This window comes from Athene noctua, unplaced genomic scaffold, assembly GCF_965140245.1.
Source record: "Athene noctua unplaced genomic scaffold, bAthNoc1.hap1.1 HAP1_HAP1_scaffold_31, whole genome shotgun sequence".
Taxonomy (NCBI): domain Eukaryota; kingdom Metazoa; phylum Chordata; class Aves; order Strigiformes; family Strigidae; genus Athene; species Athene noctua.
The window spans coordinates 736,286-749,478 of NW_027437536.1; the positions used below are offsets into that span (position 1 = coordinate 736,286).

The window sequence follows — 13,193 nt, forward strand, 5'->3', positions numbered from 1 at the left end:
TCGATCCCCGAGCCAGGGGTGTGGGGGTTGTACCACGGCAGGGGGGGGGCTGTAGGGGTCATGGATCTGTTGACCACCGGGCTGGGGCTGGGGCTGTCCTGGGGAGAGAGAGAAGGCAGTGTTTGGGTGTGTAGGGGGGCTACAAGGAGGGTTTTGGGGGTCGTAGCGGGGCTATGAGAGGGTTTGGGTGTCGTAGGGAGTTTAGGGGGGAGTAGGGGGCTACAAGGTGGGTTTGGGGAGTTGTAGGGATTTTAGGGGGGCTCTGAGGGGATTTTGAGGGGGATGCTTGGTGGGGGCCTGTGGATGCAGGTCAGGGATTGGGGATGCTCGGGGAGATTCCCCCTATTTTGCTAATTAGGGATACCAATTAAACTCAGTCACCAGAGTGAAAAGAGCAGGAGTATTTTGCTGGGGAAAACCAAATAATGTAACAGTGTAATACAGAAAATGTGCAGTAAGAAAAGGCAGAAGAGTGCAGCTAAAGCAACGAGAGGAAAATATAGGGAAATGCGTCAGATCATCACTACCTGAGAGTCAGAGCAGCAAGTACAAAAGATCCTTCTCCAGATGGATGACATCCCCCAGCCCCGCGGGCAGCCCCGGTTCCAGCGAGGGTTTGCAGAGCCTGGCCCGGGCAGGGGGAAATCCTACGCGGTGCCTCCGCCCGGAGCTGAGGCCTCCAGAGGCGCTGGGAGCGGGCACGCCCTTGTATACCAGAGATTGACAAGCCAGAATAACTGGCACCTTTGTCTGGCCCAGTAAATTTCATGTTATCATTTTCCTGTTGGATTCCACCCAAAGCCTGGCCAGGGCTGGGCGGCTCAGACCAAAGAAATTTCTAACAAGCCGGAATACGTGGGTCCTCAGCCTTGAACAAGGATGCGAAAGGAAAGTTGGATACTTTGTCTCCTGACACATTCCGTACAGATTATATCTGGTGTCTAAGCTGCCTCTTTCCCTGGCGAGTTTCCCTGCTTTATTAATGACCACATGCTAAGGTAGAGGCTTCAGCCCGGGGCCTGTTGCTCAGGCTGCAGCATTTCAGTGCTTGAGCACTGTTTACACCAGCACAGGCGGGTGGTGATACCTCAGTGCAGCACCCACGAGCACGGTGGGTATCAGTTATCACATCTACAGGATTCACCTACGGGGCAGCTCTGCCCTGGGCCGCTTGGCCAAGCCTGAGCACTTCACAGGTGGATGCAGGGCAGGGATGGGGGATGCTCGGGGGGCCCTGGGGAGGCAGCACAGGGAGATGGTAGCGCCAGGATGACGAGGGTCTCGGGGGAGCGTCACCCCCCACGAGCTCGTCTTACCGGCACGTGTCACCCCAAGATCCGGCATCGCCCCGGAGGGCCGAGCTCCGCCAGAGATTGAAGAGGAGGAGGAAGATGAGGACCAAGAGGCGGAGGAGGACGGTGGAAAGCAACATGCTGCGGGAGCACTGGGATGGAGAGGGGCCGTCAGTGCCCCGAAGTGAAGGAATAAATTCACTGACGGGGTTTAAAGGCTCCCCCGAGACTGGTGGCACCCAGCAAGGGATGGCACCGGGTCCAGCTGGCACCGAAGCCAGCCCCCGCAGAGCAGGGGAGTTTCCTTCGGTGGGAAGCAGGTGGGATGTGCCCCCCGGTCCTCCAGTGGGTCCAGCTGGGGTGCGGTGACTTGTGGAAAACAGACTCTCCAACACGAATAGAGTTACACAGCAGGGGTGGTTACTCCAGCGCCGGGGTGCAAGGGGATTTCTCCACAAAGCCTGCCGCAGGCAGCTGGCATCCCTTGCTTACTTCATCAAGTTGTTTAGAGAAGTACGACACTGCCCTTCTATCTGGTCCCAATTTTTGGGCCAGGACCCCTGGGGCTATTCCCCGTTTCTCGAGGGAGAATAACCAGACAGCTGAGTGATGTCTGGTTAACCCGGAGCAGGGGCATCCATCAGCTGCTTCTTCAGCTGACGGAATGCTCTGAGCGCCTCTCCGTGCCGAGTGAGGGTTTCCGATTTGATTTTAATAGCTCACCGAGGGATTTTTTGTACCAGGAGTCCGTAGTTACATACCCACAGGCGACATCTCCGGGTCGTTCCTAGGATCGCGCAGAGCTCTTTAGCTGGCTGTGCCCGAGGGCTCCGACAGGGGCCTCTGGCCTTGCAGTCCCCAGGGTCCCTTGCCCAGCCGTGACCTCGGCTCCAGGGCAGGTTACTCGCTGCTGAGCTGCTGGAGCTTTCTGTGGGGAGACTCGATAGCCATTAAGACCCCAAATTTAATAAACTAATAGTCCATGTTATGCACATTTCTTTAGTCTCTGTGGCTGTTAAGGAATCATCTACATAATGCAGGACCCCCGATTCCATGCGGCCGCTCCCATTGCTCCAGGTCTTTAGCTACTTGGTTTCCAAGAAGAGTGGGGCTATTTTAAACCCCTGGGGCAGCACAGTCCATGTTAATTGCATCTTCCTCCTGGACTCCATCTTTCCTCATTCAAATGCAAACAATCACTGACTTTGGAGCTCAAAGGCAAGCAGAAGAAGGGGTCTTTTAGGGCCAGCACGGTAAACCAAGGCAATTCCGGTACTCATCTAATTAACAGTGTACATAGGTTTGCTACAACAGGATGCAGATCTCCTCCCCTCCTCTTGCTATATGCTCTCTGTGCTCTGTCTAACAAGGTCTCCACATTCCAACTCTCTGGCACTTTCAGCTTTTACAACTTCTTTCGAATGCCCCGTGCTGACTGCCCTATAAATAACGACACTAACTGTTGTATTCCCACCCCTGACCCTGGATCTAAGGGGTGTGTCGCCTCACGGTACCCGCAGCTTACCCAGGAATTCTGAGGGAGTATCTTTAGGTCCCTGCCGAAGGGCATATAGGGCCGAGCAGTTCATTGCTTTCGGTACAGCCCGCTCCATGCCCCTGACACTCCAATCTCCATCTGCATCCACAACCTCATATGGGCTCCTGTGTTGGGGTTCCAGCACGGGTGTTTTATTAGAAACTGGAAATGCCTGGTCACCCCAACAGTCGCTTCGATACCCCTTCGCTGCACTTTTCCAAGGTGCCAGATGGAAGGAAGTGAACGGGACTTTTACCCTGGCAGGGCCCATCCAGCCCTAGGGCCTCTCTCAGAGGAGCCGGCACCGCCGCTCGCTTCTCCCGTCTCTGTCTGCGACACGGGGCTGTGAGGGGGGAGCCTGCCTCTGGCTCCTCCAAACTTTCACCCCCCTCCTGCCGGCTTCCTACCGGCGGTTTATAGTACTCTGGGAAATCTTTATTTTGGCCCCTTTTTCTTTCCCTTCCTTCATATTTTCTCTGTCCGGTGCCAGCACCAGTGGGTCTCGTGGGGGTGCCAGGCCACGGTCTATTTGATATTCAGGATGGTCTCGGAGGGTGAGAAACATGTCTGCATAGGAGACTTCATCCCAGTTCCCTTCCTCCTTAAAACAGCATCAATTGCAGCAGGGTGTTATCACTCAAGGTCCCATTCAGGGGCTATTTTCCCCACTGTCACATTTGTGGATAACAGGTGAGGGGGCACCTTTACACCGCGTCACGGTGGGGAAAACGGCACCGAAAGATCCCCCTCCCGAGGGGGAAGGAAGGACTTAACTCGTTATCCCGCTCCTTAATTAGTGACATGCGTTGCTCGCCTGCGCTGAGCTTCCCCATCATTATCAGAGTTGTTTCTAGGAGGGTGGTGGTGTCCCAACCTGTGCTGTGGCTATCGTGGTGCCCCTCACTCTGGGCCTGATTAATCAGAGCTCGTAACGAGGGGAGACCTCGTTAAGCCAGGTCTTTCCTCGCTGCAGGATCCAAAAGAACATGTTGGTGGATCTGAACAAGGAGATGATGAATGAAGTGGGCATCAGAGAGGTGGGAGACATCGTCGCCATCCTCAGACATGCCCGAGTCGTGTGCAGGCAGGTACAGGGAAGTCCTGCCGGCTCGTTCAGCAGCAGAGTTTTGCCTCGAGCCCTCTTGTTCGCAAAAACGCACACAAGAACAACAGAGATCTGCCAGGAGCACAATGCAGGGGCACCAGGCAGGAGCTCACACGTATGCAATTAATCAATTAATGTTTAATATGGCAACAGTTTCCTTAAGTCTCTCGCCTCTTCCTTCATTTTTTGCCCTGAAGTGACCTCAACCCCACAGCACCCAGGTCAGTCCCTTTCTCCCGAATGCTGCCACTTGCACACGATTCTTTCCCCACCTCGGTGCCATCCAAATCTGGATTGTCCATAGGTACCGGCCCCAGTGGCGGAGGAGGGAGGAGCAGACCCTTCCCCTCCCTGCCCCAAACAGGCTGGGGCACGGGAACACCCCGATCCCGTCAGCCGGCCGGGAACGTCTCTGCCCCGGCCGGGTTTGGGCTCTGTTCCCTTCTCCGTAGCCCAAAAGTCCCAGCTGTGCTGCCCCCGGGGGGGATTCGCCTGTCCGGGAACGTCAGGAGAAATGGGTTTGTTCTGTGCCAGCGTCACGCCGGGATGAAGCCCAGCGGCACCTCCAAGCAGCTCCGGGGCTGGCGACACCCCGAGACCCCAAACCGAGGCCGGAGTTTTCCCGCTGGGTCTCTGGGGCCTCCCGGCCCCGCGCGGCTCCTGCCCTCGCCCCGATCGCTGCCCCCTTCCTCGCGGCTCCGCACGCCCTCGGCAGGGCCGGCCCAGCCCCCGGGGCCGGGGGTTTAGTCCCCAGGTCAGTTAAGCTCAGCTCCGCGCCCACAGAGAGCGGAACAGAAACAGCAAAAGGCTTTTGAACAGGATCCGCGGGGGCGAGGAGCCGGGAAGAGAAAACCCGCCGGGGGCTTGGACGCGGCGGCGTTTCGGCAGCAAAACGTTTGAAATAATCTCACCCCAAACCCCGCCGGGAATGCCAAACGCTCCCCCCCCGCAATGAAACTGAAATTACCCCTTTTCGCAGCCAGCCCGGGTCAGCCAACGACGCAGCGACGCTGCTCGGTTCCTCTCGGCATCGCTCCTCGGAGCTGCGTCCCGCGGGGCTGTTACTGGTAGGAAACAGATGAAAATCTCTCTTTTTTAATGATTTCTTATACATGAACGAGATCCTAGAAATAAGCAATCAATGGCCATCGTGATCCCGCAGAAGAGACTCGGAATCAGTAAACTGCCGTGAGGCTGCAGGTGCTCCGCTAGTCTGAAGTCACAGAGCCACGCTGTGCTGCTCGTTCGTCCCCTGCACAGCCCGAGCACGGCTGGCCAAAAACCCCGCCCAGGTAATCCTGGGTGAGGACGGACGGGTGGACACCTTTCCTTTAGGCATGCTTAAGCTGATTATACTATTTTAACTGAGACAGGCACAAGAAATGGGTGACAATCCAAGCGTCTGGCTTTAATGCTTTTAAAGGTTCTAAGATTAACTTCTCAGAAGTTGGAAATGTTAAACGGAACATCGAGGAACGGTTGCGGGAGACAGACCAAGAAAAGAGGGTTGTTTGAAGCCGGGTGACTTGATGGCCCTGAAACGGCCCAACAGACCGTGTGATCAGGGGCAGAGCCACAGACAAGAAAGGACTCGCTGCCTGGTGGGGATTTCTGGGCATTTTTGATCACTGACAGAATAGAGCATTGAAACGTCAAGGGAAACTGTGGTGGACTTTGTACGATGTGATGGTTTAGAGTCCCGATGTAAGGAGGAGCAGGGACTGATCAGCTCGTAGGTCAGCTCGTAGTGGGGCGGGTTGATGCTGCTCTGGTCGGTGCAAAAGACGTTTTCATCCGAAGCGTCTGGGAATGAAAAGGTTCAAAGGCGTCGGGGATTTCAAGGGTGCTGACGAGAGCCCGGAGGCCAAGGGCAGCTCAACGTGAGCGCCGGTCCCTGGTTTATCCGGGCTCTGAACGAAGTGTTGGGAAGCGAAGGCTTTGCCCTCGGGATATTCGGGGTGAGGCGGCAGCTGGAGTCCAGGTAAGTGCAGAACACGTGCGTGATGATCTGGAAGCAGAAAAACAAACCTCGCTTTAGCGTCCTTAGAAATACAGCAGCTTCCTTGCCATAATCGTGGCTGTCCGTGACAGTTTTGGCGAGTGCAACGCTGGCTCAGCCCCGGTGTGTTCAGGAGCCCGAGGCAGTTTGACGCTTAAAGCGGAGATTCCAGCGGGCCGGCACGCCACGGCCGTGCAGGCAGGTTTGTTTTGTCCAGCAGCGAAACAGCCCCAGTCACAAGGCGATAAACTGAGGCTGCGCGTCAGCAGCTCGGTTCCCCCAGCAGCAACTTTATCCCGGCACCCTGCAGAATTTGGCCAAGGCACGGCTTTAGCAGATTTCGGCCACGAACTCCAAGCAAACTGTTTTAGCGACGGGTCCTGCGCTGCCTGCGAGGCTTCGGCTCAGAAGGGCAGCTGGAATCCAGTGACAGCAAATCCCTCCTTGTCCCTCACGAAAGGCCAAACAAAAATCACTGGAAAAACCTGAGCTGGCCACAGGTCTTATTAAGAATGCCAAAATTTTGAGATAAAGGGGTAAAACGAGAAAACCACGCTGCAGCCTGCTGTTGGTGGCTTAACCCTTCCCGGGGAGGTCTCAACATTTTCTGTGGGCAACATCACCCAGTGATCTGTAATCTGGTACTTGCTGGGCTCGTTCTATACAACGGGGTCTGTTTCACAGAAAAAACAAAAGAGTTCCTCTGGGCTAAATGGCCAAAGTCTCCAGAAATCTGGGAGATGCGCCTGGGAAAGCAGAGCGTTGTATTGCCTGCAGGGTGAGCGACAAAAGGGCGAAATTCCATTTTTTCTTATTCTTACAGTGATTGTCTCGAGTCACTGAATGTCAGAACTTCATGGCAAGTGTTTCTTTTCATCTGTTGGGTCAGAACTTCTGTCCCAGGATTGCTGGAAGTTTCACTCCGGGGTGCCCTCCTCTCTCTCTTCATCTCTGAACACTTGGAGCTGCTCACCCCGCTGTGGGGCAAGACACCGAGAGCTGCTCCGTGGCCAGTCACTGTCAAATATTCCATCATCTTCACAAACTGAAAATCAACCCCTGTGTCACGACTGGTTTTGTACAACTGCAGCTTCAGCAACTGACTCTCGTGATACCTTTGTCAGCAAAGCTGTGAAGCTCTGACGGTCACACCTCCTGTTATATTCATATTAATTAAAAACATCAACCCGCCGCGTTTTATATTTCAAATCCAAAACTAAAGGCTGTGGGCGGCAGGGGGGAGGAAATACAACATCCCCAGCCCCTCCCCGCAGCCGCCACTGCCACGATTTGGCCAGAAAAGCGCTTGGAAAACGGCAAAAGTCCCCAACGAAGCGAACACACACACACAGAGGGAAAAAAAAAAAAAAAAAATTGAGTTAAACCTGCATGTGGGACATCGACAGCGTCTGATCGTTCCGCGGCGGTGACGGGGTGCGGGGGTTTGGGGGTGGGGGCTGCGGGGAGCGTTCTGTACAGCGGGGCCTCCGGCTGCTTTACTAGTAGAATAAAAAATGGGAATTTTCCAATTATTTGGGGTTTTTTATGAAGGTTGGGAAACGGTGAGATCCCGGCGGGGGGCTCCCCCATGGGAACCGCCCTCACCCCCCGCACCGCCCCCCAATTAAAAACGCGGCGCTGCTAACGAAGTCGGCGCCGAACTGGGCCCGGGGGCAGCCGCCTCTTTCCCTGGAGTTTTTTACCAAAACTGGAGGAGTTGTTGGGGTTTTTTTTACCAAAATTGGAGGGTTTGGTTGGGGTTTTATAACCAAAATTGGAAGATTTGGCTGTGGGGAATTTTTACGAAAATTGGAGGGGTGTGGTTGGGTTTTTTACCTGAATTGGAGGGTTTGATTGGGGATTTTTTACCAAAACTGGAGGGTGGTTGGGGGGGAGGGGAAGCAAAGTTGAAGGGGTTTGGTTTTTCCAAAAACTGGAGGAGTTTGGGGCTTTTCTTTTTTTTTTCTCTACCAAAATTGACAGGATTGGTTGTGGGGGTTTTTTTGGTATTGTTTTTTTTTTTTTTTTTAACCGAAATTGGAGAGTTGTAGGAGTTCTTTTACCAAAATTGGATGTTTTGGGTTTTTTACCAAAACTGGAGGGGTTTGTGTGGTTGGCAGGATCGCCCTCCTGCCTCGTTAGCAATTTTATTAATAATTTTCAACGCATTAAACGTGGGGGGGGTGGAGTTTCCCCCCTCCTCCCACTTTGGGGACCTCCCCGGGACTTGGGTGGGGCGGGCCCGATCCTGCGCCCCCGGGAGCCGAGATGGGGAGAAACCCTCCAAAAACGGCTCTCGGGAGGGGTGGGGGTGCGGGCGTTAGGTGACATGGGGCTCTCCCCTCGCTTTTGGGACGCCCCCGCCCGCACTAATTAGCGCTTCCTTGGTCTGTGGTAATTAGCGATGGACTGGGGGGTAACTGGGCGCACTTGGCTGAGGTTAGGGGGCGATACTGGGGGCACTGTGCTGGGCTTATGGGGGATGCTGGGAGGATTTAGAGGAATACTGGTGAAAGCGGGCAGAGCTGGCTGCAGGGTGTGTCTGTGGGGGGGTTACTGGGAGCACTGGGGGGCACGGGGTGGGGGACAGCGGGAGCTGCCGAAGCACACTGGGGGCACTGGGAGCGCCAGCGAAGCTGAACCGGGCCGTCAGACTGGCCGGGCCCCGGGCACCGGCTGCTCTGGGGGCGGGTCCCTCGGGGGGTGTCGGGGCACACGCGGGGGGGGCCCGGCCGGGTGTGGGGGTCACACCGGGCCGCACCCCCCGCCCCTCCCCGGAGCGGCAGAAGGCGGAGGAGAAGGCGCAGCGCGGCGGGAACGCGGTGGGAGAGGCGGCGGCTTGTAACCGGCTCGGCGAGAGTCCGGCCAGCCGCGGTGAGTCCCCGCGGCCCCCCCGCAGCCCCCCCCCGCTCTTAACCCCCCCGGCTGCCGCCAGGACGCTGCGAGGAGGCTTCGGAGGGGCAGCGGCAGGAGCTGCGGCTGCTGGAGGGCGCCGGCCACGGCTTGGGCTGCGCCCCGGCTCCCCGCACGATCCGCGAGCGCCGGGCCGAGCCGGAGCGCTACGAGGCGGCGCTGGCGGTGGGGCTCGGGGACTTGGGGGGCACCGAAACGCTGCCGGGGGGCGCTCGGCTCGCTTTTCGCCCCCTCCCCAGCCCCGCCGGCGACAGCTGGAGCCGGCGCGGTCCCTCCGGGCTGACACGGGGCGAGGAGCCGGGGCTGCCCTCGGCCGGGCGGGCACGTTCATCGCCGCCAGCCGCTCGCCGCAGGAGGGGGCGGCCGCTGGAGCGCTGCGCCAAGCCCAAGGGGCTGTTCGCACCCTTCGGCCACCGCGGAGGAAAAAGCGGAAGGTGAGGCCGCACCGGGGCGGGGGCACCTCGGTCCCCCCCTGCCCCGGGGGAACGTCGGCAGCTCCCGGCGGGTTTTCGGAGCCGCAGGAAGCGTGGCACGGCGGCACAGAACGGAGCTGAGGAGCCGCTTGTGCCTCGCCTTGGGTTGGGGCTGCGCTCGCTTGGAGGACCCGGCTAAATGCGAGCGCTGCCTCAAAAAAAGCATTTTCCTCTCGCGGTGAGGGCGGGCGGCGAGGGGGGTGTGGGGCAAACCCGGCCGCGACGGCGGCTCCGTTTGCGGGCAGGGTCGGCTCCACGAGGATCGGTACCGCGGTACTTCAGCCCGGGGCGCATCCAGCCGCGGGAGGGCGAACACTCCGCGGCTCTGCGGGGCCTGGCCCGGGCGCGCGGCTGCGCCCGGCCTCGGAAAGGGAAGGGGCTGGAGAGCGAGTGCTGCGGCAGCACGGCCCGGGTGGGTGCTTACGGGGGCTCAGGAGCTTCGTCCCGGCCTCGGGTGAACCCGCTCTGATGGGTGTCCCCGCTGTCACCCAGGTCCTGCCGCGTTTGGGGCAGCTGGCGGCCGCCAAGCGCTCGCTGAAGCCAGCTCACTGCCCGAGGGGCTGCTCTCCCTGGGGAAAGCAAATGACACGGGATTACCGCCCTCACCGAGGCAGAGCTCATTCCTCTGAAGCACTGCAAAGCGCACAAAGAAACCAGCGACGGGGAAGAACGACGGGGAACGAGAGCAGAACCAAGACGGTGCATCACAGGAAAAAGGGGATGGCTTTTTCCCCGTTGCCGAGTTAAACTTCTTGTACACTCACGTTACACCGACTGTCACGGGATTGCTGGAGGTTTTTTCCTGGGACGTCATTCACGCGCAGTCAAGGGCCGGGGTGACTTCGGCAAGCACATGTCAGCCTGCGAGCTGACTCAAAGCACTCTTCAATGCTGAGCATCTCACCCCCCGCTTCTCCCTGTCCCCACCACACACACCCATCCTCACAGCTGTGCACGGACACAAACGGGTGTTTGTTCCCCCTTTGTGAACATCCTATCTATGTACAAAGGCATTATACCACAGGCAAAGGACAGGCGTATGAAAAGAACCTTCTACTGGCACTTGTTAGCTGAACCAGCTGCCAGTACGAGCCAGTGAACTGCTAAGTCAGTGCGCAGTGAGTCAAGGATACCCTTCTAAACTCCAACAGGCAGTTAAGTGTGACACGAAATAAACTCACCCAGTGAGAATAATAAGGTCCAGAAAAGTCAAAGCTTTGCCATAAAGAAAATAAGCAGTAATCGATGGTCACAGTTCTCTGCACACCTAACACAGAGGACGGAATTCCTAGGTTCCACAGAATAATTGCAACTTATTCCTTAACCCATCCCAACCAGCCCTCTCTCTAGAGCAGTCAGCCCTTGCAACCTTTACGATAAATTCATCGGTGTGCTTAGAACGACTTCACAGCTCACAGGGGGTTCATGCTGCAGAAACAAATGCAGCGAGGGCCTGTATCAAAAGATCAGTAGGGGGGGGAAACCCCTTCAGACACGGCGAGAAGGCCAGAATAAGTAAGACCAAGTGCCACAGAGGTGTCATTTCTAACGGGGGTTCCTCTGAACATCAGTGAGGGCTCCACTGCAGTGCCCACGCGCCCAGGGCTGCTTGTTGCTGGTGGTTCATTTCCAGACAGGTTTCCTCAGAGAGGGATGGGTAAGAAAAGGGATCTGCCGAGAGAAAAACCAGCACACTCCTCAGATCTAAAGGTTCAAGGAGTTTCTGTGACTAAAAATTTATCCTAAGACAGCAATTTAGAAAACACCGTCAGCAAAACAGTCACTTTATTCTGAGAGGAACTTTTTCTACATTTTTTGGGGGGAGAAGTGCAAATAAATTGCCTCAGCTAAGAATTTTCAGTAGTAATTTTCTTTAAAAAGTATCAGCAGCACAGAGCAGGATTGCATTCCACATCCATGTATTAAAAATACATTTAAAATCACCACGTAACAATGTTCTCATCTTCAAAGAAAAAGAGCTTTTGCCTTTATGTATCTGTATATAAAAATTCACTGAAGGGCAAAAACCCCAAACACCCTAGTCTCCAGAAATGGGCCGTTTCCATGTGTTTTACCACTACTCAGGCGAAACGTTCTCTGCGGGCAGGGAGAAAGGCATTAGCATCCCGAAGGCTGAGATCTCTGCCTACGATTTAATCTGCACGTGCGTGCAGTGAGGCTGAGGCAGATGCGCGGGGAACAAAAAAGGTATGAATAACACAAAATACGGGATTCAGCAAAATTATGATACCAAATTTATTTTTAAAGAAATGAACTTGTTACTTAACCCCTTCAGCACCATCAACTTTCATCAGCTGCTTCAAATTCTGCTGCAACAGGTTTGTGTTCCATCGCCAGTTCATAAGTCCCAAGAGGTCAGCTAGGAATAAGAAAAACAGTTCTAACATGCAAACCATTTACTGTCACTCACACTCCCTATAACTATGTTCAGGACAAACAGGTTTACTCCCTTGGGTCAGGCATTTTCTCCAGACAACAACATACTTCTAGTCTGCCCCTGACACGGCAGAAAGTTAGCCCAGAGCTTCTCTCGTGGAAGAGCTCTGACAGGCTTTCGGACAAGCAGCCTGCTTTTGAAATGTCAGCGTTAAAATCTCGGCCAAGGAAGTCTGATCCTTCAGTTTTAATTTGTTGTACACAGCAGTTGAGTGCTTAGATAAAGATGCCAAAAGGAAATTAGTCAGCCACCGACACAGCCACATCCACAGGGCCGTGACTCCTCCAGCATTAATATTTCTAACTTCTCTCACTGAATAAACTGAGAAGAGAATGAGGCACAAAAGAAGGCAAACAGCTGCAAAATAAGCTAAGTCAGAGGAAAGCCGTCTGCTTCACTCCCAATGCCCCAATTGCTTGCTCGCTTCCAAAAGATGGAGAGTTGGGGCACAGACCAGATCACGAAACAAATCACCTGCCAACGGGCTCGTCCCCAAATCCTCCCTCCCACCGTTTAGACTGTGTCACTTCAGAAAAATTGCTTCTGGAAGAAAAGTAAAGATGCCTCCATGAGCTAACTGAAGTGTTTCATGCATATGATGATACGAGCTTTCCACCACTAGTTTGATTTCAGTCTGACTTCTAAAAAGGCACCAGCGTGACAAAAGAAATGATGCCAACAGAAGCTGGCCCACAGACTGTCTTGGAATGGCATCGGGTATTGCCCCAAGAAAACAAACCCACGTGTGCTTTCAGCAGGACGACACAGCAGATGCTCGATGAATACACATCTGCGGAGAGAAAATGTCAGTGCAGTCCAGCTACCAGAGAGAGAAAAATAAGTCACAGTGTGCAGCAGAAGTGCGTATTCACGCTCTCAGGGCAAGCACTCACCCCAGCAAAGTACCAGTTAATCCCGCTCTTTTAATAGGTCCAGGGATAGAATAGGTCCGGGAAGTAGAACAGGATAAGGATGTTGTCACGTCCCGCTCAGACGAGGGGCGAAGCGACTCAGATTCGCAAGTCCCCAACTGGAGCGGACAACGAGTCTCCAAGTCTGAACTTTTATTAACTCCCTACAATGTACTAATTGAACACACGATAATTGGCTAAGTATACAGCAAGTTGTGGCGAGCAATGTAATATGCCTTGCATTTCTGAATGGAAAAAGGAAAAGAGGGAGCCAGAGGGACTGGGGGAATACAGGTCAGCGCTCTGGGTCCCTGCGCTGATCCCGCCGGCGAGGGTTCCAGGAGGCGGCCGTCTTTTCGCTGGCGTCCGGCTTCTTCCCTTCACTGCTCTCTCCAGACGGCCGGGGGGGCCGGGAGAGGGGCAGAGAGAGAGAGAGTCCTTTCTGCCCCCCCTTGATTTACACCCGCTTTCCTTGGGTCCGTCCCCTAGGTCGACCCACAGAGCT

The 13,193-nt window shown here is 55.4% G+C and overlaps 1 protein-coding gene across 1 annotated transcript in view; it reads left to right on the plus strand.

Moving 5' to 3' along the window:
- Nucleotides 1-8,337: 8,337 nt before the first annotated feature.
- Nucleotides 8,338-13,193, plus strand: part of LOC141974074 (uncharacterized) — a 31,314-nt gene continuing 26,458 nt past the window's right edge. The window contains exons 1-2 of the mRNA XM_074933325.1: nucleotides 8,338-8,372; nucleotides 8,524-9,280. Coding sequence (XP_074789426.1) covers nucleotides 8,338-8,372; nucleotides 8,524-9,280 — 792 coding nt within the window. The remainder of the gene's footprint in view (nucleotides 8,373-8,523; nucleotides 9,281-13,193) is intronic.